Source organism: Taudactylus pleione, unplaced genomic scaffold, assembly GCF_031769625.1.
Source record: "Taudactylus pleione unplaced genomic scaffold, aTauple2 ptg000473l, whole genome shotgun sequence".
NCBI lineage: Eukaryota > Metazoa > Chordata > Amphibia > Anura > Myobatrachidae > Taudactylus > Taudactylus pleione.
This window is the reverse complement of record NW_028284875.1, coordinates 9,121,856-9,147,432: the sequence shown is the minus strand read 5'-3', so window position 1 is coordinate 9,147,432 and position 25,577 is coordinate 9,121,856. Positions and strand designations below refer to the sequence as shown.

Below are 25,577 nucleotides of genomic sequence, written 5' to 3'. Positions count from 1 at the left end.
CTACAAAGAGGCATAATGCGATCTAAGAGACACTACAATGTGGCATAATGTGATCTAGGGAGCTCTACAATGTGGCATAATATGATCTAAAGGGCACTACAAAGTGTGTCATAATGTGATCTGAAAGGCATAACAATGTGACATAATGTGATCTAAGGGGCACTACAAAGTGGCATAATGTGATCTAGGGGCACTATAAAATGGAATAATGTGAACTAAGGGACACTACAATGTGGCATAATGTGATCTAAAGGGCACTACAAAGTGTGTCATAATGTGATCTGAAAGGCATAACAATGTGACATAATGTGATCTAAGGGGCACTACAAAGTGGCATAATGTGATCTAGAGGCACTATAAAATGTAATACTGTGAACTAAGGGACACTACAATGTGGCATAATGTGATCTAAAGAGCTCTACAAAGTGGTATAATATGACCTAAGGGTACTGCAAAGTGATATAATGTGTACTAAGGGCACTACAAAGTGGCAACATTTGATCTAAGAGGCATAATGTGATCCAAGAGACACTACAATGTGGCATAATGTGATCTAGAGGGCTCTACAATGTGGCATAATATGATCTAAGGGGCACTACAATGTGGCATAATATGATCTAAGGGGCACTACAAAGTGTCATAATGTAATCTGAAAGGCATAACAATGTGACATAATGTGATCTAAGGGGCACTACAAAGTGGCATAATGTGATCTAAAGAGGCATAATGTGATGTAGAGAGTGATCTAAAGAGGCATAATGTACTAAGGGCTCTACAAAGTGGTACAATATGTACTAATGCTACTACAAAGTGGCAACATTTGATCTAAGAGGCATAATGTGATCTAAGAGACACTACAATGTGGCATAAAATGATCTAAGGGGCACTACAAAGTGGCATAATGTGATCTAAAGAGGCATAATGTGATGTAGAGACTGATCTAAACAGGCATAATGTACTAAGAGCTCTACAAAGTTTTACCATATGTACTAAGGGTACTACAAAGTGGCATATTGTGAATTAAGAGCACTATAAAGATAGTGTGCATTGACAATTTTAGCATCTTGTTCAGTGTGACGCATGTTGAAAAAGATTGAAAATCACTCGCTTAACTATTTCTATACAAAAAGATACATTACAATTTTATTTGAATTTATATATTGCCTTAAACGCAAGTTGAGCTGGTTGGTGTTTATTATATTTCTATAAAGTCTAATGCTCTAGATTATCTACTATTGATATACTGTACATATGAACAACTATTTTGGGGATTTACATGGACATACCCTATACTGAGATGTACACAGTAATATGTGTAATCCAATCTCTAACATTTTGTAATGAAAACTTTACCTACAATAACTGAATTTATCAGTAGTCTTTTACTAACCTGTCAGAAAGGAAACATCACTCTATATATAAAGCCACTAATGATTTCCATTGTAAAAGTAAATGATTGATGCATTTACACTTCACTAACCTGGTTATTATTCCAAGCTGTGTCATGAGACTGCACCTGAGGCCTGAGCAATTTTACAGTGATGTTTAAGATTTTTATTTACATCCAGAACAGAACTGTAATTCCATAATTAATAATATTCTACTTTGTTTAAATGGATATAAATGGAGATGAAAAATGAAATTGCATATTATAAAAGGTGTACATAGATGATAAGCATTTACAAAGAAAATGAATTTGTTGCAGAAACCACAAGAACATCAACTTTGCAACAAGTAAATTATGTGTTAAAAGAGAGTGATACTAATATAAGATTATGATGATGTTAACTTCTGAAATGACACATTTACTGGATGCTGAATTCCATATTCTAAGCCACTTTTAATAATGTTGAACTATAAATGTGTAGCTTTAGGTTTTTAAATGTAGAATGTACTTCTAAAAATTAAACCAACTGTAACTTCCAATCAGTGAGTCTACTTAGTAACCACTGTGTTCATCCTTCTCCGTTTTCAGTGTACAATAAAAACATACATATAACATACCATACTGAACTGTATGCTTAAAGCTGGTCATAGATTATGCACTTGTCAGCCCGATCCACTGATAATCAGCAGATCGGGTCGATAATGCATAGTGTATGACCGCGACCGATCAGCGATGATCGTATAGTCTGGCATCAAAAATCTTCCAACATGTCTGACTGATCTGATCATTTTTTTACGCATCTGGCACTGCATGCGCTGCTGCGCCCGATCACCCAACATTTACCCTGTTCTATTACAGGGTAGGAACAGGGTAAATGTTTCCTCCCCACTTGAGGAAAGCAGATTTCATGTGGTCATACACTGTAAATATTTAACAGTGTATGGCCACGATATCAGATGGGTTTCAGGCTGTCAGATAAAACGTCTTTCTGTCTGATAGACATTTTGTGCCAAATGTAAGAGAGGGTGAGAGTTTAGAAAACGTGAGAGTTTAGCAGTAAACTCTCACATTGGTCTTGTTTTATCTTAAAAATGGGAAAACATCTGTCCCTCCATTGGCTGCTGGTCTTCTACCGTATTCTATATAAAATACTTACACTCACACATATAGCTATTAACCAAACCACACCAACATACATCTCTTCATTTATCTCATATCTTCCAACCCGACATCTCCGCTCTGCACAAGATCTGCGTCTCTCATCCACACGCATTACTTGTTCCCATGCACGGTTACATGTCTTTTTTCGGACTGCACCCACCCTGTGGAATGCCCTACCACACACAATAAGACTTTCTGCTAGTCTCCAAACATTCAGGCGTTCCCTGAAAACTTACCTCTTTAGACAAACTTATCAGATTCCAGAACCGCCCACATAACCATTTAAAGCTTCCCTATCTAACTCCCTTTTTATAGTTTACACATATCACATTTTCTCTCTCTTCAATTTCACATTCTCCTAACCCTAGGCCAAATTCCAGTGTGACTGGATCATACAGGCCACCAATAACCTCTGCAATCTGGCTGGACCAATTTGCAATATGTAGCACCTATCCTTGTGTATCAACACCTAATTCCCTATAGATTGTAAGCTTGTGAGCAGGGCCCTCTTACCTTTATGTCTGTCTTTTACAACACAGTCTTGTTCTATTAATGTTGATTCAAATTGTAAAGCGCAACGGAATATGCTGAGCTATATAAGAAACTGTTAATAAATAAATAAATAATAAATAAAATAAATCGCGAGTTTTTCAGTCTAAAAACATGCGAGTTTGCCTGTTCTCGGACTCTATTACATTGGTCGAATTTAAAAAGTGTGAGAGCTTACTGCTAAACTGTCTTATTTTCTAAACTCTCAGCCTATTAAATTTGGCCCTTTATCTGACAATGTATGCCCAGCATAACTAATGTTATACTTTTGTATGTGATCTGTGTCGCAAAAGTGTTTTCCTACGTAAATTCCTTAAGATTGATACTGTCGAAGCTGGATAATTGGCTGAGACAGAATCAGTTTTAAAATTAGATCGGAGCGACGCCATCTTGCGAATGGTGACAAGACACCATCTTAGAAATAGGTCACACAGCGCCATTTTGTCAAAACCACATAGTACACAATACACAACGCAAAATTGCTAATAAGTAGCACGGCCAGTTTTTTAACAATCTTCCCCAAACACACTGACGGTGTCTGACATACATAAAAATGACTTTCCAACACATTAAAATCACCACAGACTTAAATATGAACAGCACTAAAAAGTAGCAACTTAGTGGTGTTTTCCCTGCATTCACATTAACACATACACGCGATGTTAAACAGTGCACAATGCAAAATAGCTCATTATTAGCACGTTCAGCTTTTTAACAATCCCTACACAACCAATACTGACTTAGGGCCTCATTCAGACCCACTCGCAAGCGACTGTCTGCTCGCAAGTGGGTCGATGGTGTGCACTGCGCATGCGCACGACGGAGGGAGCTCCGTCGTGCGCATGCGCCAGACGCGACGAGCGAAGGACTTTCCTTCGCTCGTTGTGTCTGATCAAAGGGGGCGTGCTGTCGATGTTGATTGACAGCACGCCCCCTTTGGTGGGCGTGCCTGCCAGACGGAGGCGTTCCCAAAGGAACGCCTACCGTTAGAAGCCGGCCCCACTGACATCACTAGTGATGTCAGTGGGAGTGATTTTGGCTCTAATAGAGCCAAAATCACTCCAGGGCTTGAGGTCGAAAAACCCGACCACAGGCTTCTGGTCGCACTGGCGATGGTCGCGATGGTCAAGACCATCGCGACCATCATCCTGCACGCTCGTATGTGCTGTGGGTGGTGACCCACAGCTATACGAGCGTCCAGGAAGACGCTCCATTTTTATGGAGGACGGCCCTCATTCAGAGCGAGCGCTCTGCTCAGAGCGTCCGGCTCTGAATGAGGGCCTTAGTCCCATACACTCAGAGATACCTTTCCAGCCTAGTGTTGCTCGCTAAGTACCCCACAGACCCCCAGACGCACACCGCTATTTAGTGTCATTCTCCCTTGCATACATACACTTAAAGTAATAGTTCCGTAGCGCAAAAGGGTTATTATTATTCAATTCAATCACAATGCCAGCATGTAAAGAAATTACTGTTTTCTGCAACTAAGGTTTAGTACATGATAAGCAAACCGTATTTGGTGTTGTACTGATCTACTCTGTCTCAACAGCTTTCTGGTGTCATCGGTGAGAAGATTGCAACATGCATTCTCAACTTATTGACTATAGAGAGTTAAAACACTAAAATGTACTTTGTAATATTAACAGCTTAGATTTGCATGCGGCGGGAAAAAGGAGACAAAAGGCTGTCGGAGGCTGATCTGTGTCCATTTGAATCAACCTGTTAAATATCCTGTAACAGATGCACGCATACTGGGAACCAATGGAACCATGCCACACTTTTCTATTGTGTTGCTTATCCCTGTAAGAGTATAAATGTACGTACCGACTGCAATCTGTAGTCTTCATGCTGATGCTGTTGATGGAGGTTTCTTATGGATGCCGGTAACTGGTCCCAGTGCGCGTGCGTATGTATAACTGTACCTTGGGTCTGTATAATTTCTTTGTGCTAAATTGTCTTTAGATCACAGCGTGTAACCCACTGTTTTTATGTTGAATATTACACTTTGTGCGTTGGAAACACATTTCAATGTCTGAAGGATTTTATTTTACTGTATGACTGTGTACGCAAATAGCGTCAACTTAGAAGGTATAGGCAGAAGCGTATAAAGGTTTAGAAGGTATAGGCAGGATTGTTCAGAGGTTTAAAGTTAGTATTGTTAATGCTCTTTATAACAGGAAACTAGGAAATTATGAAACAGAGAGAAAGATTCAAAGAAACAAATTTTAATTATTAAGGAGATCTAATGACCTGTTGCACTGTGGTTGTCAGATCCAGGCAAAGCTGAATGATTTTGTTCTTTGTTGTAGAGAAGTCAGTGATCCCTGTAAATGGTGTCCTGTAACCAAACAAAAAGAAATCCAGTTTGAACAAAGACTGCCTAAAACTCTTTGAACAGCGCATGCTGGCAAGCTAAGCACATATATTCTGGATGTGGGTCACAGGGCCAGAGAACATCTTTCCCTGTTAAGCAGTATAACAGTTTCCTCTCTCACATAAGTTTGAGGAGCTAACTTTGAAGCACAGAAATAAATGTACTGCATATAGTAAGCCAAGTTATACATTCCTGAACTGGATAGCAGTCTGTCTTTTATCAAAATGCCACAGGATGTATAAATTGGGTTTCTGTTCAATGACATGACAAGTATTACTCAGGGGAATTTTAGCTTTTCTTAATTCCTTCTTATGAGAAAGTTCATGAAAAACACAGTTGTTTACTAATTTGAGATATTTTAGCATGAGAAACGCTAGTAAACTTAAGTGTGAGATAATACAGACCAAAGAGATAATGAGCTATAGAAAGAACAGTACCTGGACTCATGAAACAGGGCTCAAAGCAGATATCCAGTTTAAAATTATGTATTTAAATATCGTAAATATGTTTTCCATTAAAATGTGCTTATATGAAACAAAATATATAGAGGTAAATTTACTAAGCAGTGCTTTTCAAAGCCGCTGGGTCTTTGGCAGCTTTGTCCACAGGATTTAAAGGGTCAATAATATGAAATACAAAACATTGCTGGTTTTGTATGTAATTTTATTGCCCTTTTAAATCCAGCAGCTGAAGCCGGCAAAGACACGGTGGCTTTAAAAAGCGCCACTTAATAACTTTACCCCATAATTTGTAAATGGGTTCTCAATCACACTGATCTCCTAAAAAATGGGTTCTCAATTACACTGTGATCTCCTAAAACTACTTTTTGTGCTGTCTTTACAGTATATTTCTTTCAACAAAAGTAAATGTTCCAATGCGGGGATCATGAAAGTAATCTGCCATGTATCTCTGGTCAGCTACAGCTCATGGAAATGGAGCTATGGCGAAACGCCAAAGTGGCTGCTGTACTACGGTCAGTAATTAGGGTGAGAGATTCTGTGAAGTGATAGAACCCCTTTAATTTCCTCTTTTCAACAGAATTTTTATTTTAGGTCCAGTGCAACTTTATTTCTATTTTTAACCCTGATGTTATCATTCCAAAATTCCATGAACTCAGAGATTGTCAGATAAATGGCTAAACATGTATAGAACGTAATGGAAAATCTGTAAATCATAGCTGATGCAGTGAACATGACAGCATTTAATTATCTCATGAGTAACAATGCATATCCTAATAGCCATCCCTGAGGGACAGTTTAAATTGTGTTTATATAAGACAGAGGGCAAATGTACTAAGCCTTGGAGTGAGATAAAGTACCAACCAATCAGCTCCTAACTGTCATTTTTCAAATACAGGGGGAGATGTATGAACGGGCAGTGAAGTCTATACCTGCTTCGCCCATTATTGAGGTGAAGCAGGTCCAGACACGGACTGCATTCATTAAAATATTGCCAAAGAGGGAGAGTGTTAACTTCACCAGCAACTTGCATTCTCTCTCCTTCAGCATTTGACCGGTGCTTGCAGTGAGTCTGCGCATGCGCCAGTCACAATCCCTGGCTGTCTGAACTGACAACGACAGCTGCAGCTGTTGGAGCGATCAGCACCATTGACCGTTCATACATTGCCGCCCCACTTCAGCACCCAATCTAGAGATAGAGGCTCCGATCATGACAGGGGAGCATAGCACACCTGTCATTCTGATCACTTCCCTGCATTACTACATGCAGCACATAACGTGACTGTTGCTGATTTTACCCCTAACGCCCTTTCATACATTTACGCCATGGGTTGTAAAGTGACAGGAGCTGATTGGTTGGTACTTTATCTCTCTCCAAGGCTTAGAACATCTCCCATAGAATGTTTCTCACAACATATCCATAAAACTGTCATAACTCTAAAGGAACCAGGTTGATTGGTTGGTACTTTATTTTTCGATCCACCGTCCTATCTTACGATTCGTAAGTGCATACACACTTATCAATTGCTTGCCCGATGTGTCATGCCTGACATCACAAGCGGGCAGGCATTTATATGTGCCCACCCAGTTGTGATGTCAGTCACCTGCAGCCTCTGCAGCAAGTGTACGGGCAGTGGGCTGACCGCCTGTACACACAGCATGATGTGACGATATATATCTGCAGATATATATTGCCAAGATATATATTGTGCTACACAGCCAACGTTATATGTCTGTGAACAACATAGTTTACAGACCTATTACTGGTACACACAAGCTGACGCACCCATGATATTTCGGCCTTTCAATTGAGCGGCCGATATGTTGCCCAGTGTGTACCCAGCATACGTCTGCTGAAGGAGGCGGGGCTGAGTAGGGAGTTAATAGAGAGAGCATCCCAGTGAGGAGGACAAACACAGATGGGAGAGAGTTGTGCATCAGCATCAGTCATGCAGGATTAAGAAGAGCATGTGTGAACCAGCAGGGGGTACTGAGGAGGATGTCGCCAGCAGTGGTCCAGCAGATGAGCAGCAGGATACCAGCGGTTAGTCGTGTGCGCTGTTTTGGGGGGATGAAGACAGGCGGATGCTGCTGAGGTCTGCAGTGTGAAGCTGGCCAGGCAGATCGTCGTGAGAAGCAGATAGCCTGTCCCCCGCTATGGATAGAAGCTGTTGCTGGTTGCCGCAGGTTCTGCTGCCACTCGCCAAGAACCCTGTTGTGCGGGTCATTTGTGTGGCATTGTGGAAGGAGTACGCCTCTGGAGGTGGTAACTGTGACAGTATCGTGACCCACCCACAGAATTTTAGTACTGCCGGACACTGAAGGTTTGGGGTCAAGACATCCCATACAGATATAGGGAAGGGCGGGGCAAAAGCTGAAATACCACTAGGATGGCAGGTAGACTTGCCTCACGGCGATTGCCATGAGGACCAGGCAGTGTGAGGAGGACCACATTTGCGAAAAAATGTCTATTACAGTGGCCATAGGTTGCCGGCTCCTAGGTACAAGTACAGTAATGTGTAGAACTGTTTGCAACTCCTATTCTGGCTCTAATGCTAAGATGAACTGTTGTTTGTTTAAAGGAAAGAACTGTTTCCAACTCCTGCTTTTGCTCTGATGCTAAGCTGAACTGTTATTTGCCCATTTAATGTTTTTAGTACATGTCTGCTACCATTCAGCTGTTTTCACCAGCCTAAAGAACCGTTTACTGATGAATTTTCATGTGCAACTTCAGAAGGAATGTTAATTGCATTTACAGTGTTATCTCCAAATGAAGCCTAAATAACTGTTGCAATTTAAAAGTGTATTGGTTATTTTGATTCAGACCCGGACGCTAAGCCGCGATCGCTCACATCCAAAAGGGGCCGGGTATGCAATTTTCGCGATCACACTGTCTGGTGTATGTCTAAGAGAGTGACGACAGAGTGAGTGCACGCCGGTATCTCCAGGAAGTGTACGATTAATCAGAACCATCGAGAACCATCGGAGCTGCACGCAGCGCTTGAGGTAGACCCTACTCCACCGCAGGCACTGCGATCACTGCAGGCAGAAATACAACCAAGTGACATGTACAGTGACGCTTCCATGCTAATTATGCACACCCATAAAACTCAGTTTTGACGCCCTGACACGCCTGCGTTCGCAGCATCATTCCCCCGTTCACAAGCACCTTCACTAGTTACCACCCACAAACGGCACTAACTGTCACTCATAGTAGCGCTCAGTCTTTGTGCTACGAACACACGATTTCCGATCGCAGTTACTGGTTAGCGCACTGCGATGCATGCGCCGACGGGCGGCAATCGCCCATAGCGAGCGATCGCCGGCTTAGTGTCCGGACCTGAATATTGTCCTAAGTTCCTTCCTTTCCTAAAATAAAGGATTGTTACATTTTGTGTGAAATTTGGGGAGAGTTCTTGTGTCTGAGGGGGAAAAATCTTCCTGGCTTGCTTCTCTAATATAAGTCCTGCCCACACCTTGAACCTGTCCTTGTAGTGAAGTGACAAGGACAGGTTCAACATTGGTATCAAAAACCCTGTCCTCATTGGTGGGGTGTCACACTAGTGATATATTCCAGACATAAATGAAATTTATTCATTGGTGTTATTGTGAGATATAACATTGAGGACAATCTCTCCAAGTCCAGATAATGACAGAGATTGTTTAACTTACCTGTCTAGCCAGGCTAGCAGAGCTTTGGCTGAGCCTATAAGTTCCACCACCGATGTGAGAAACTCATTAGGAGGTTTGCGAGACGTAATCCCATCATAAGAAGCACTTTTTCTTCTGTTGCCAATATAGTTCTGAAGGTTGTTGGAAGCTGATCTGAGTTTTAGCACCAAGTTTTTCATGTTGTCAGTTTCCAGACCATAATTCTGAAAATAAGAGTTTAGGTGTAATTATTATTACCCATTCCGGCAACTTTAGACACAATGGAAAACAATTTAGCAAAAGTCATAAAATACTGTACAGAGAAATTATAGGATGCGTCACTACATTGGGAAAATATTATAATTCTTAACAAAGACAGCTCTTTAAAAATGACACAAATTTGCATGTACATCAAGATGGCTGATCTACTTCAATCAATCCATGCCCAAAGCCATGTCTATGTACTAATCACCTGTGTTTCCTTAGCAATGACCTCAAGTAATTCAAGGTACTGTAATACTGACATTTAACTGCTAATTAAACTTCAGGGAACAGTATAGATGATAATAAGATATGTTTCAATCATTTTGAAAGGTTTTCAGCTTTAATATTGGTTGCTTTTCAGAGTGCACGTGTTTGCAGGTAGCAATGGTAGTGCATAGTTGCACACATTACTTACTTTCGACTTAAAGCCCAACTGAAGACCACCTTGGAATAAGGCACATTAAACATGAATGTGATTACCACGACTTATCAACTGCCCTTATTTTGCTTATTTATAACCTAGGATACTTTCATCAACATTTAGTTTCTGGGTTTTTTTCTTTGTTGCGGTGTGAAACATGCTCTAAACTAGTTGCATCTATAGAAAACCTTGATCCAGTCAATGCCCAGGTTAATTCTGTTTGTAAAACAAGAGAGAAAATAAAAAGCTGAAGACAGCAATTCGGGAACACTGGAACCCCCAGAGCTCCATGCTGAGGGCTTCATAATGCCTTTGAATGCAGCTTTCAAGTTACGTCCTTCAGAGGATATCTAAATTACTAGTGTATGACCTGCTATAGAATAGTGCATTACAAAGTATTCTTATTTAAAGGAAAAAAACACTAAATATACATATAAATCAAAACTTTATGCATCTTTATTAAACATGCTTTACAAAATTTGTGCTGAAAGTATGTGAATCTTTACATTTACCAACTAGTAGCAATCACATCAACCAAAGTTTACCTGTGAATATTGGTCAGTACCACACAACAGCTTGGATTTCTATGTCTCTTTACAGATTAGTGCAGTTATATGCATGTTGATAGTTTGGGCTGTATTTCATGACCTACTCACTCACTGGGAAATTAAGAGGACAATTGTGTCATGTCGCAACATTTCAGAATAAGTATCAGTCTTTCACTTGGCCAAGATGAGCAATTGTGTCTACAAGCCATTCTGTTGTACATATAGGGGCTCATGCGGAGTTGGATGCAATTTAGGGAAGGTGTTATTCTGTATAACCCACATTCTGTTTGGTATCCATACATGGGTTGAAGCCTATTTATTCTCTGAAACTGATGGTGCGCTGTAGAATATATTATTTTGTCAATAACTGAAAGCCACCAGGGTACCAAACCAGACCCAAACCATGATACTTCTCTCATGGGCAGGGTTGTTTCCATATTCCATCTCAGTTTTTCTCAATTGTATTTAATGTGCTCGCATTTTATTTAACTTTTTCTTATTTATGCCTAAAGGTGCAGCATTCATTAATACATGGAAATATTTTTTTCAATATCCTTCTAGATCATCCGGATCTGATGATGTTTGGCAAACTTGCAAAAACAAATGTATCTATTTAATTATTAGTTTTTAATGCTGGGCCCAGATTGCTGCGTTGCTACCTAGAAATTTATGAAAAGAACAAAATAAATTACATTTATGCTATAAGAGACTCATTGACCATGTATACACATACCCAATTATGTGGTTTGTTTCAATTACTGGCATTGTGTCAAAATAAAAACTTTTAGCTGTAAGCTACAATCTTTACTACTGGAGGCTGGTTTATAGAATAACATTACACAACTGTATATGTCAGACTGTTAAATAAGCAATTAAGGTTAAAGATTATATTAGATACAGGATATAGATTATATATATATATATATATATATATATATATACACATACATACATACATTTATATTATAAATTGACCTGCCCTGTTCTTTCCATTGGATTCTTTAGAGGGCACCTCCAACAGTGTAGAGGATATGGAAACATCCTTAAACTACTTAACACAATGCAGACATGAGAACAACTCCAAATACCTTCCAGATTTAGACTGGCACAAAGCCTGACCAATCCCATCCATTAGTTAGTTTTGTTGACTTTCTGTTTCATGTACTGTGTCATGTCTGGAAATCTGTGAATATTTCCAGCTGAGGATTTCCCTAGAAGTGGACAATATGGGAAGTTTTTGTTTATTTAAAAAAAAAAATGGTTTGTATACAGTACTGGGAGAATGTTCTCTTCACAAAGCTAATTGCAATCTTCTGCTATGTATGAGTGAATGTAGCAAAGTTCTTATAATGAAGCAAAATGGAAAAAAAGGAAATATAATATACAAAAAAACAAAAACAGACAACAAGCAATGCAGCATGCACACATTTACAGGTACAGATAGATGTAAGGTCAGCCAGAAGATGCACCTTGGCAAAACCACAAAACCATGTTACACTGCAGGGGATGAGAAAATAGAAACATTTCCAAACAGATGTAGAAAACTACAAAATCATTTTCATACAGTAGAATGTAATTGCTGTAAATCTATTTCTAATGGCTTCCTCAAATATACTGCTTTCTAAGGCTCTAGACACTTGTAAATTTAACACCCCCTTTCATACATGCTTATGGATAGGGCCGTGTAGAAGTGGTGTCCTCGTTGCAATACTCTTCTTACCGATTCCTTCCAGTAGAATCTGTACAGGCTGCAGGGGTAATAAACGGGTCATCCGTCCACCAGGGTTCGACCATCAGACGGACCATCGGGCATCTGTGCAACCTCAAGGTTGCTCAGAATGGCCGCCACACCTTAGCTGCCGTGCCAGAGAATCTGCGTCCGGGGATTCAGTCACTGGCTTAACCATGGCCCAATAATGTAGGCAACATGTCTCCATTTTCAAAGCCTATCCCTAGATGCCTGCAGCTTATCTATCAGACTGCGGCTAACTCTACACTGTGACTGGAGTCACAGCATCATCGCTGCACATGTGTAATGCAACTCTGGCGCATTCACAGAGAAAAAAAAATTGTAACCAAATCGTGACTATGGGCCATATTCAATTAGAAGCGAAAAGCCGAGATCCGTGAAAAACTATTGCTGATTACGACTTTTCGCCTATTGGAAACTTTTCTCCGTATTCAATTCCATCCGCTTTCAACGTACGCGGAAAGTCAATGCAATGTAATAGGCAAAAAAGATTTGCCTCTGAATAGCAGGAGAAAACAAGTGCAAATTTTTTATTTTGGGGTGCAAATTTGGGGAAACCACTCAGAACCATCGGGACAGCCCCACAAAGGACAACTGCGTCCAAACATCCCTAAAAAAACATACCAAAAAAGTACTTTGAATTTGGGGGCAAAAAAGCAGAAAGTGGGGGGACGTTCGCAAACTAGCGAAATATGGTTCTGGGGGTCAAGTGTTTTTGGGATTGCAGGTACTTTTATGAGGGTGGAAATTCACATTTATTAAAACTGCACTTTAGCGACATTAAAAGAAGCTGGCACCCATTTTCAGGTACCCCAAATTTGACAGGACTACTTATTTTCTCCAAAAAATACTGCTTTATGCTGTTCTTCACCACTTGTGCAAAGACACTAATTAGAGGCAATTGTACCAACTTAAGTACCCCAAACAGTTTTAGGTAATAGGGCAGTACTACATTGATCCCCAATGTTTCTACATCTTTTTGGGGAGGGTTCAGGCTGATTTCCCTGATTCTGACACCACTTTTTCGCCTGACTGCATGTCTGACTTTGCATGTCTCCGTTTTCGCGTCTTTTGGAATAGAATAGGGCAAATCAGGGGTACGCACACGATAAGTTTCTGCGGCTAAAATACGCGATGTAGGCGAAAAATACAGCATGCAAAACTTTATCTTATACGCAAAACTATTTAAATACGGCCCTATGTTTGGGTCTGAATCAGGCCCTTGGTCTCTAAATAAGGGTTGGGTATGGGATCCCAGCACACACTATAACGCCACTGAGAATCCTGATGCCGGTATCCTGACTGGTTTGAAATACCAAAACCTGTAGGTAAGTACTCTAACCCTACCCCTAAACCTAATAACCCCCCCTCCCGCAGCCTAAACCTAACCCTCTCCTCCCGCAGCCTAAACCTAGCTCTCTCCCCCACAGCCTAAACCCCACCGCAGCCTAACCATAACCCTCCCCCTAGTGCCTAAACCTAATCCTAATACTTGCCGTCGGGCTGTCAGCGGTTGGGAGTTGGGATTCTGGCGCTAGCATTCTGTGCACCGGCATCCTGACCCTCAGGATGCCAACTACATCCCCTTAATAGCACACAATTACTTAAAATGGCATAGGAACAGGTTTGATTCTGCACACTCTCTCAGCTGAAAGTATCTCCCAGATGGAGCTGATGGCTCTCTAGTAGCTAAGCAGCGGCCATCTTGTTGTAGTCCACACTGTAAATTGACATTTTGGGATGGTCTTAGTGCATATAGCTCCTGCGGTGCCCTGGACACTAAGGGCCAAAAGGACAAGGGGTCTACTCAAACAAGCATACTTCTCATCTCTCATCTCTGCTTAGGCTTCTAATCTAAAATGATATTTTAAAGGCATTTAAATCTCTTCTCAACTCTCTCACACCAAACCCACCAACCACATCAATACCTTACTTTCTACAGCAAGGATAAGATTAAAAAGATCTAATATGCAATGGTATCATCTCCCTCAACCAGCTCAATTCATTCCCTGAAATTTCTGGAACCTTCTCTTCATCTGATCCCACTCTCTTCTTATTCCACTCCCTCTTCCCTTGATTATATACCATCGAAAATCAGTTTATTCCAGGTTGCTACTACTGACACTTACATAGGCTGCTGCAATTGCTGTTCGCTTGGCTTCATATTATTATTATTATCATTTATATGCAAATGCTACTCTACAGACATATCTCCTGACCATATTTGAGTAGTTCCAGAATGCCTCATTTACCACTTTTAACTATTCTTTGCTGGGAATGTACCTCGACTATCCGTACCTAGTTTAGCAACACAGATCTACATTGCAAACAGAAGGTGGAAACAATCTCTTCGGATCTTACCACCTTTTTGGGACCTGTGTCACAATGATCAAAACTTTCTGAGATAGTCAGGACAATATGCAGTTCTGATGTGGACTTTTATATGCCAACTTTAGAAGATCTTCTGAACTTTCAGCCTATGAATATTATTATTGGACCAATTGTTTATGTTTTTAAATATAGTTTTGTCTAGCCTTTAATAAATGTGCACTCTTTTTACACAGTAGTCAATTGTAATGTTTTTAATAGAATTTGTTAGTTTTGCAGATTTTATAATGCTCCACCTCCTTTTTGTTTTCCATTTTGCACCTCTACATGTGACTACCCTGTCAACCCTGCAATTTCAGTGTTGCCAGTATAGGTTCACTACAATCAACATTTCCGCCTTGTATTCCCTTTTCTCTGTGCTGATCCCAACTTTACCATCCCAATCTTCATCTTCCTTGATCCCCCCCCCCCCCCCCCCCCCAAGCTTCATGTGAGGCTCATTTACAGTACAGTCAACTCAAACTATTCTTTATTCACACAATCTATTTGACCCATATCAGCTAGGCTTTCATTACCAGCACTCCAGAGACTGCACTGGCAAACCTGGTCAATGATTTCATCACTGCAAAATTTATTTTTATTTCTAAATATTATTTTTATTTCTAAGTATTCAGGACACTCTTCAGGTTGTTATCCTATGTATTACTTGTTTCTGCTTCTGTTATCAGAGTACCACAAGGCTCAAGCTGACTACACACCGGAATGACTGGCATTCGTCGGATTTTTGGGGCGATTTCCCTTGAGCCCAGTACAAGTGATATTGAGCATACACACTGTGCAATCTTCCCAATGACCTGATGCTTTATTGTTTCTTCGTATACGATTTATATGAATTTACATTTCAGGACGTCCGGTTGGCCATACACTTTAGACAATGTGGACCATATCACTAGCATTATCTCTCGGTTGTGCGTGCAGCAGGGACAAAAAAAAGACCATCACTAGCAACCAGCAGAACCGCGCAATCATGCGTACACACTGAGAAATGTAGAGGATTTGTCATTACGAAACGGCAAAAAGTCCCGATATCGCTCCAGTGTGTACCCAGCTTCAGTCCTAGGTCCTCTGCTCATATCTCTCTATATCACCTCTTTTGGAAAACAAATAACCTTCTTTGGATAAAAGTATTTGCACTTTGTGGATGATACATAAAATTACTTACTCCCTCCAGATCTCACACCATCTGTGTTGGCCCACAATACTGAATTTTTTTTTACCATTGCATCTTGGTTGCAATCTACTGCAGTCACCTTAAACTCAATCTTTCAAAAATACAGTTATTAATTTACCCACCAGATAACCAAATTTACCTACCTAGCATCTCTACTTCTGTTGACCATATGAAAATAAACCTTACTCTTCAAGCTCACTGCCTACGTTTTATCCATGCCATAGAACTGCAATCTGTGCCCAAATCTAGTTAAATACATCTAAGAAATAATGCCATGATATAGACCAGTGTTTCCCAACCTCGGTCCTCAAGGCACACTAGCAGTCCAGGTTTTAATTATATCCATGCTTGAGCACAGATGGTTAAATCAAAAAATAACTGAGGTACTATTTAAGACACCTGTGCTCAAGTATGGCTATCCTTAAAACCTGGACTGTTAGTGTGCCTTGAGGACCGTGGTTGGAACCCCTGATATAGACATATCTGACACCTGACACTGTAAAAACTTGAATTCATGCAGTCATTGTCTTCCATATACTTTGTATATATCGACTGTACTGCTGCTCCCCTCCATCACACACAACAATGTTTGCCTGTATTTTACCAAAATCAATATAAAATAATTCTACTAACATACAGGTCTATAATAAATCTACAATAACATGCATCTCTTTACTAGTCTCTAATTAGCTCCCAATATGACGCTGCCACTCTGCGCAATATCCACATCTCTCATACCACTCATTACCTGCTTCCTGATTACAGGACTTATATAGGAATATAGTATATGGAATGCCCTCTCTCACGCTTTCCTCTAGCATCCAAATGTCCCTTTAAACTTATCTCTTTAGCAAAATCCTGAACCACCCCATTACCTGAAACCTTCTATAACAGAACTCCTCCCAATAAATTTGTCCCTGCTTTATTGTCAAAGCCTCAGTCTCAGTATAAATATAACTGCCAAAGAAAAATTCCTGAGCTACCTTGGTATTTTTTTGCCCATTAACAAAGAGGACTGCCATAATGTAATTACTGCCCATTAAATGCAAACTTGATTAGTTTACGAGGGACTGAATGAACTATGAGATTTCTTGGGTGGGCATCTGGCAGCAATTAAAATGATGTTCCCCCTAAGAGATTATAATCTATTTTGGTCAATCTCTATTCTTTCCAACTTTTGGTCTAATACATGTAGTGCTCTATTTAATATATATATATATATATATATATATATATATATATATATATGGGATAAGAAAGGGACAGGTTTTCTAGGTAACACATGTCTGTGCCTAAATCTACTAGAGGGTTGGCTTTTTATACCAACTTTCTCTGTTGAATCAGCTGCTTGATTGGTCCCCTTTCTCAATAAACAAACTGTGGGCCAAAATGCAATGGGGTATACATGTGGGTGCTTCCCCCTGTGGGATTTATGGATTCCAGATGATTCTTGCACCTTCTCACCATCCATAACTAAATCTATAAATGGCACCCTTAAAGTGTGGGACAGCATGCTAGGTTATCTCTACTGGTAACCTACCAATATGAAGTTTGGCATTATTAATTCCAAATTTGGTACTGTCCAAATGGTTTAATCCTCACCCTAGGGGACTTAATTTCTGGTAACATGCTTATGTCCTTCTCATAATTACCATCTCGATAGCCTCTTCCTTCTAGAGATTTTTATACATTTCTACAAGCTTGTCACTGGATCCAAACATGTCCCCATTTAAAGTGTGCCCCGTAGTCCCTACACCCAACTCCTTAAGTTCCACATTACCTCTGAAGGCCTTATAGAGGTGGGAGCACTGAATGGTAAAATCTTATTTTGAACGAATTACAACCTATAAAAGATTGCTGCACAATTAAAATGGGAATGTGATATAGTTGTTAAAACTAATGAAAAAAAATGTAAAAAATAAAACTTCCCAGTGCTTGTGTACAACAGTAAAAAAAAAGTTGGAAATTGCCTAAGTTTTTGAAAAATATTTAAATGAGAATATTTTTTTCACATAATTCAAGGCTAAATTAGATTGGTGCAAAGATTTAGCATTCCAATCGAGTTAATCATTGCTAATAGTGGTTCAATGTAGGGCACCTTAAGATTAAACATAGTTTTAGAAACAAATCTGGAATTTCTATTTCCCATCTATGTTTGCACTTCTAATATATTTCAGTTGATGATCTAAGCATGGGAACCATACTTTAGTGAGTATTTTGCTTTAAAAAAAGGAAAATATCTGACACTGTATGCAGAACTTGAGAAAGAGGGAGAAGGCTGCATTTTTGTTATGACATTTGATTATTATGTTAAATGTAATGAGTAATGAGCTGGAACATTTGTAGTGACATATGTACACATCTTTATATAACTTCTGATGCATTACTTGGTTTTAACTTGATGAAAGATGGAGGCTTATTGCAATGATCACATTACAGACAGGATCTAGACTGGTGGTGCAAATGGACAGGAGGGGCAAATGGGTATGTTCGGCACCCGCTTGCCTGCAGAAGTTGCATATGCATAGATGATGCTTTTCTATGCATTGACACCATAGCCCTGCATTTGATGTGATGCCCCCACTGTAGGGAGAGCATAGCAGGGGACTAGGAAGGTGGAACTAAACCAGCACCAGCTTGAACTGCTACTATTAAATCTTTTGCTGCCTTGATGACTTATTCAATGAAAAAAGTGGTTCATGGGAAAGAAGCAGAGTTGTGCTGGCAAGTCACAGTGCTGCCTCCATAATTACCAAATACATTTTTGAAACAAGTAAACAAACATTATAAATGAAACTATTATTCCAAAAATAAAACTCTTTTTAATTGAGTGTGCACCAATATTGCCATCTGCGGTTGGTGTTGCCAGAACAGCGAAATCTGATGCTTAAAAATAGGTTTCCTTAGCAGGGTTTAACGTCAGCGGTAATCCCATAAATATATAGTGCTAAGCATACACACATACTTTCATCTGTGAAAACACCCATTTTCTTCAGCAAAAAAGCCTTTCAATCTTTTATAAATCAACTCCTGTGTTCAATACATTAAGCCACCCTTTACGGAAAGGCTGCTTCTGAAGGGCCAATGCTGTGTGCTTACCACTCACCTCCGACCCAGGCTAACATTTGGCAGTCATTCCCTGAACATGAAACATATATTCTACAAATTGTTTCATTACAGACCAGCAGAAGGATGTTATTTTACACAAAAATGTGAACGATCACTCTTGGGACATACACAGAGATAATTCTCCACACTTAATAAAGCAAATAAATGAACCCTTGTTCATTTATAGCTTTCTTGGAGTTGGAGAGCCAAAAAGAAAGCATTTTGAAGTGAACTTGCTATTGGGAATTTTAAGGACCATATTTACCCTGAAAGAAATTAGATACACATAACAATCAATACTCAATGATTTATAGTTGTACTATGTTGCACTCTTCCTCTAAATGGCTTAAATGCTGAAAGTCAACAATCACATAGCAATCAAATAGACTAGAAAGAGAATAGGTTAATTATGTCAAAAGGGGTTTTACCAGTTATTGTAATTACGGTGTAGTCCCTTAAACTCTATCTGCCTCCACCCCCCTCCCATCCCCTAAATGACTATTTAGACATAAGCTATTCCGACTGCTTTAGGGCATGCAACACTGAGCAGAAAAATGTGATGTGAAATAAAAAGAACAAATGACTGAAAGTAACCTTTGATCTTAATGGAATGTTACCTCATTTCATTATTGCGTTCACCAGTGATCCTTTATATGTATCTGGCAGGGATGAGACTGGGCAGTATTGTTTGTTGTACGTTTGTGTGTCAATTTAAGATTCTAGCTATTAGCGATCAAAAAAACCCACATCATTGTAAAAAAACAAATCTAAAAATGTAAGAGATTTAGGGAAGAAAAAACACAAAGATAGTATCTTTTCATTTTTCACAAAGGTCCTTTAATAATGTTTGTAACTTACCACTTACCAAATCTCTTGTAATGCCCAGGAGAGTTCCAAATTTCATTAGGCTACAAAGAACTTCAGGGAGAGTTGGTCCAGTGTGGGTTGATGATGCTATTTGTGGATTTGAACAGAGGGGGTTTGCAGGGCCATAATGACATGATTTGGGTGATACGTCCACATGTACCACCAACGTGGTTAACCCCTTCTGGGACTCAACCTGAGGGTGCCTTACAAAAGTTGGCAATTACAATTGGGCAGATTTATTAAACACAGACATGTTCCCAGTCTTGTTGTATCTATGCTCACAACAGCAGGTGAGCAGGGAAGAAAAAGCACAAAGAAAGTATCTCTTCATTTATTACTAGGATGATTGGCTGTTGAATGTATATGAAAATATGTTAAGCAAGAGTGAAACAGCTACTATGAGCCAAATGTAATAGGGTGAGAGTTTAGAAAATATGACAGTTTAGTAAACTCTCACACTTTTTAAACTCGGCCAATGTAATAAAGTCCGAGAACATGCAAACTCGAATTGAATTCCCCCCATTGAGTCTAAAAACATGCAACGCGAATTGAATAGCGCCGGGAGGGAGCACCCGGAGCTATTCAAATCAGCACGCTGTTATGTTGGAGAATGCTGGTTCTCGCGACTTAACATGGGTGTCTAGTCATGGTAACCGGCATTCTCTGACTAAAGTGCCGGGCGCACGGCTGTTAGCACCACGCTAAGCAGGAAAACAGCTGCGCGCCCGGCACTTTTGTCGGATATCTCCTTGCATCCCCTGGGGGGTGCGAGAAGAAATCCTAAGCCCACCCAAACAGCACGGTGTATTGAATAGCTTCGGTAGCTCCCTCCCACGGCTATTCAACATCGCTTTGAATTTAATTCCCCCCAACAAACTCTCACATTTTAAACCCTCATCCAGATGTTTTCCCATTTGAAGATAAAACTCTACCAATGTAATAGTGTGAGAGTTTACTGCTAAACTCTCACATTTTCTAAACTCTCACCCTATTACATTTGGCAATATACCTTATCTTAGATAATACGGATTTTCCATCATTCCCACCAGGAATGAAAAAAAGGCTGGTTAGAGGTTTAGCTTGGAGCTATGAAATATCATATTGTGGGAAACGATGTACACCCCAAACTATTCTTTTATTTTAGTACAATATTACTAATGAAATCAATTATACAGTACTTCCAGTGTTATTCAGATTATCCATTATCTCTGGCTGTGTTGTAAGGTCTTCTCTACATCATTAATTATAATTCTTCTAAATTCTCGAGCTCTGTAAATTGCTACAGAAATCTTTGCTATCTATCAAAATACATTGGTCATAAATAGCAGTCATGTTGCAATATTTGTTTTTCTTTTCCTCTTCAACTGGGCCTTGTCTTCTTGTCAAAGAAAAGCAATAATAGTAGTAAAGCAAAACATTGAAATATAATGATGTGCATTACATGGGCCGGCTAAGATGTTTAAAAAAATTTAAAGGTCATTGAACGCCTCAGGTACTTGCTAAATGCTTATACAGTAGAGGGTTTATTATTATATATATATATATATATATATATATATATATATATATATATGTATATATGGTACTTTGATCTGTAATTGTGCTAATATGAAAGAAGCATGGTGTCCACTGACAATGTTTTGATTACCATCTATTTCGGATTCTCATGTTCTCACAATCATTCCTTCAGTGTTAGAAAAATATCAGTGAGCAAACGCTTTAACATTTTTCCAGACATGTTAATAAACATGACATCAAAAATCTTGATGTTCTCAAGGACAGTTTGAAACAACTTGTCCCATCTCATACAGTGTAATTACCTATGAAGTCCTTCAGATGAAAGGATGAGTTCTTTAACCACATCTGAAAGACATTTTATTTAATTATATCATTTGACGTGTGTTGTTTTTGCTGATACGGTGCACAATGCAGCGTGCTATAAGAAACACTATGCCTGCAATAAATGGCATATATTGTAATTTTTAGTTTAACATGGAACTAAGCACAACAAAATTATTTCACAGCTCTTATTTGTACTATGTTAACTAGCTTTGTATTTACTATTATAATGCATTCAAAAGCCATTCCCTCAATTGCTATATTTCTGTGAAAGTTCATCCCATTATCAAAGCCAGGGCCAAATCGAGGATTTCTAGAAGGGGCTTTCAAAATGCTTGATTTTAGAGCAAGTGTTTCCAGTCCATGAAGAGGATATAATTAGCACTTAACCAACTTTAATATGAGTCAAACAAAGTGTAGTGTATGTCATAATTCTAACATTTACAGGACCAGCGATCACAGTAACCATTGGATGCGGCAGTAGGGCCATCCTGTCTGAGCTGAATGTTTTTATTTCACATGTGGGCTCCATTCCAGGGCATGGTAGCAAAACAGGACTCTGGGGGAGCAGCAAAAGTACCTAGCACTGCCCTGGACATATATGTACATATTGGTCTCCTTATGCACTAGATAACAGTATTAATTATTAACCCTATAGATGGTCCATAGCAGTGCATGTTCTCCAGATCAATCTTTCTTTCAAAATGGGGTTAACCAATTTTCCTCATTTTAAGCAAATCCAAACCAGAGCTAATCTTCCACTGTCTTGGATCACTGTCCTGTTGAAAGAGCAACATCCACCCTAGTTTGTTCTTTTTAGTAGTAGAGAAAAGCAGGTTTTGCTCTAAGATTTGTCGGTAATATGCACCAATTATCCTTCCCATCAATGCTGACAAGACTGCAAGTCCCTGCTGCTGAATAAGCATCAACATCCAATTGTAAAGTGCAACAAAATGTACTGCGCTATATTAGAAACTGTTATTAATAATAATAATAACAACATAACATGATGCTATAACTGCTATGCTTCTCAATGGGGAAGCAAAATCCATCTTGTGTGCAGTGTTTAATTTGTGCCATAAATAAATCCTAGCATTCAGGTTGAAAAGTGGCACTTTATATTTTTGACACACAGCAACCATATCTGGCGCACCTCTTCTATTTGGGGGTTTGCTGGAAACTATAGTTGTTTCTTTCAGTCAGAACTGGTTTCTTGTGACCTTCTCATAAAAGCCATTTTTTTGTAATATCTTGGAGATGGGACCCATGCAAATTATCTCCCACACAGGCATAGTCTTTTGGAGCTCATTCAATGGCACAGGTGGCCTTACAGTTGCTTATCTTATAAGTAGTCCTCTCGTCAGGGAACTAAGCTCTGTGGGGTTGGCCTGAACGAAGATGTATGGCTGTAGTTTTATACACTTTCCACTTCTGTACAATAGATTGCACTTAGCTCCACAGGGAGGACAATGTTTTAGCAATGGTCTAGTCACCTTACCCAGATTTGTGGCTTTCCAGAATAATATCCCTTATGTGTTTGGAATGATTTTTCTTAGTTTTGAATATAGTTTTTGTTTTTGTGTAAAGTCTTCTTCATGATGTAGGACTGCACAAAGAGGGGTGGGGGGGGTCTCTATTGAGACATAAAATCATACACAGCAGTCAAATAGCCCATAATGTGACTATTAGAGAAAATGTAGTGCACCTGTGCACACATTAATTTGCACTAAGGCCTACAAGGGGTATTTCATGTTAGTCAATTGTGGAAAGGTTTAGTTAGATTTTATTGGTTTGCATGCTGCTCTGTACTTTGGTTTTAAATTCGCACTTCAGTCTATTTCTGGATGGTCCCATGAGTGTACATGAGTATACACAGACTAGTTCACATCTCTGGAGAAAATCCCTCCCTGAATGACTCATCTTTTTTGCAAATAACACGCTGGTTGTCAATAAGAAAGGGTGATTCGGTCAGCAATACAAGCTACATAAAAAGTAATAAACATTACATAGGAGACATTATATATGCCATTTCACTTTATGCTAAAAACTATGGGGTCAATTCAAATAGAAACAAGCGGGTAGAAGTGCCTCTACAGCGTCATGGAAGCAATGGCACCTCATTTCGCCCCCTTTTCACCTAAAGCTCAACAATTATTGTACCCACAGGGTAGATGCGGCACATCCCCAATGTGATCCCTTGTTAGGGGGTGTAGTCACTCTGTAGCCTGTCTAGAAGAAAAATCAATGCTGGAAGGTATAATATTGAAATGTATGTGGGTTTGGAAATAAGGAGGGGCTTTCAACAAAACACTGAAGAAAAAAAATTGTAACAATTATGAATTCTGGAAAGCATTGCTAATGTACTGTGTATGTTTTTTATGAACTATTGAGCTACAGAATTTTTGTAGAAGCCAATAACATATCTCCCAACCGTGTCTAATATTGTTGGAACAATATTTGATTGCTATTTTCAGCTGTTATGTTTGGGACTGTATTTTTCCGATTAGCCTGACAGTTAGGGTGGTTATTCCCATTCACCGCTGCTCTTCGCCAGTGAAAGTGTGTTTGGAGGGGGATAATGGGCAGTAAGCCCCTGAAGCCAATGCTTCGCCCAACTCTCACCCCCCACCCCGTGATATGGTTACGCTCCTCTGTGACACAGTCATGGCCCTTGGAATTGGGAACCCAATGATTAGACAGCATGCAACATGTTGAAACAGGTGTACTTATTTTGCCCAACAATTATTAAGTTATAAATGATAACATCCATTCTCAGATTTTTGTAATTTCAGAATTTTCCTTCTTTCAGTATAAATCGCATCATAGAAAATGAAAACAGTAAAACTTTTTTTATTTTGCAGTGCGTAAAAAACCTCTATAGGGGGCAAACAAATTCAAATTTTTACCAAATGGGTCTGAGGTCAGAAAAGTTGCTTAGCAAAGGAAATGAGTAGGAAATTGTACAAGACACAATACTGCCTAAGGATCTGGCACTGAACCAGTTTTCTTTCATTCTCTGGTAAAACACATAAGACAATGGACAAGATAAGATATAAAAGCTTTGGGATGTCTCTAGTCTAGTATAAGATACAATTTGTCCCGCACATCTGCTCATCTAACAGGTGTAATGTTATACCACAGATACTGGTCACAGAGTCCCAATTCATTTAACACTTACAGCACACTTATACAAAATTACAAATCATTGTTTTTCTTCTCTGTTTTGGACAACAAAGCAGAAAGTTTTCACATCGATTCCAGTTAGGAAAGTGTTGTCTTGTGCACTGTGCACCCTTTACCCATGAAAGAGCTTTAAAATGAGTTTGTGCAATATGATCAAGTTTACTATGAATATGCAGTCAGTTAACTCAGAATATAAATACTGTGCATTCATTGTGTACTTCACTGCATTTAGTTCTACTCAAGATGTGCTCAAGTTCCAGTCAGTGAGTATGGTATAGGGCAATACGAGTATACCATAGTCGAAATGTAAACATATATGATTACAAACTGCAACTAATAATCTGTTGCATTCTGAGCAGTATGTGCTCTACCTGTATGCGCTTAGAGACTGCCCCTCTGTGAGCATTTCCTATTCATGTGTGATTTACAGTAGGATGCATGAGAGAGGACCTAGCTCA

General features: G+C 39.4%; 1 protein-coding gene across 2 annotated transcripts in view; it reads right to left on the bottom strand.

The window, feature by feature from the left end:
• Positions 1 to 25,577, bottom strand: part of CNKSR3 (CNKSR family member 3) — a 119,930-nt gene that overhangs the window by 43,758 nt on the left and 50,595 nt on the right. For both annotated transcript variants that reach the window (XM_088448970.1, XM_088448971.1), the window contains 2 exons: positions 9,602 to 9,804; positions 5,348 to 5,435 (listed from right to left, as the gene is read on the bottom strand). In XM_088448970.1, the coding sequence (XP_088305096.1) occupies positions 5,348 to 5,435; positions 9,602 to 9,804 (291 nt within the window). The remainder of the gene's footprint in view (positions 1 to 5,347; positions 5,436 to 9,601; positions 9,805 to 25,577) is intronic.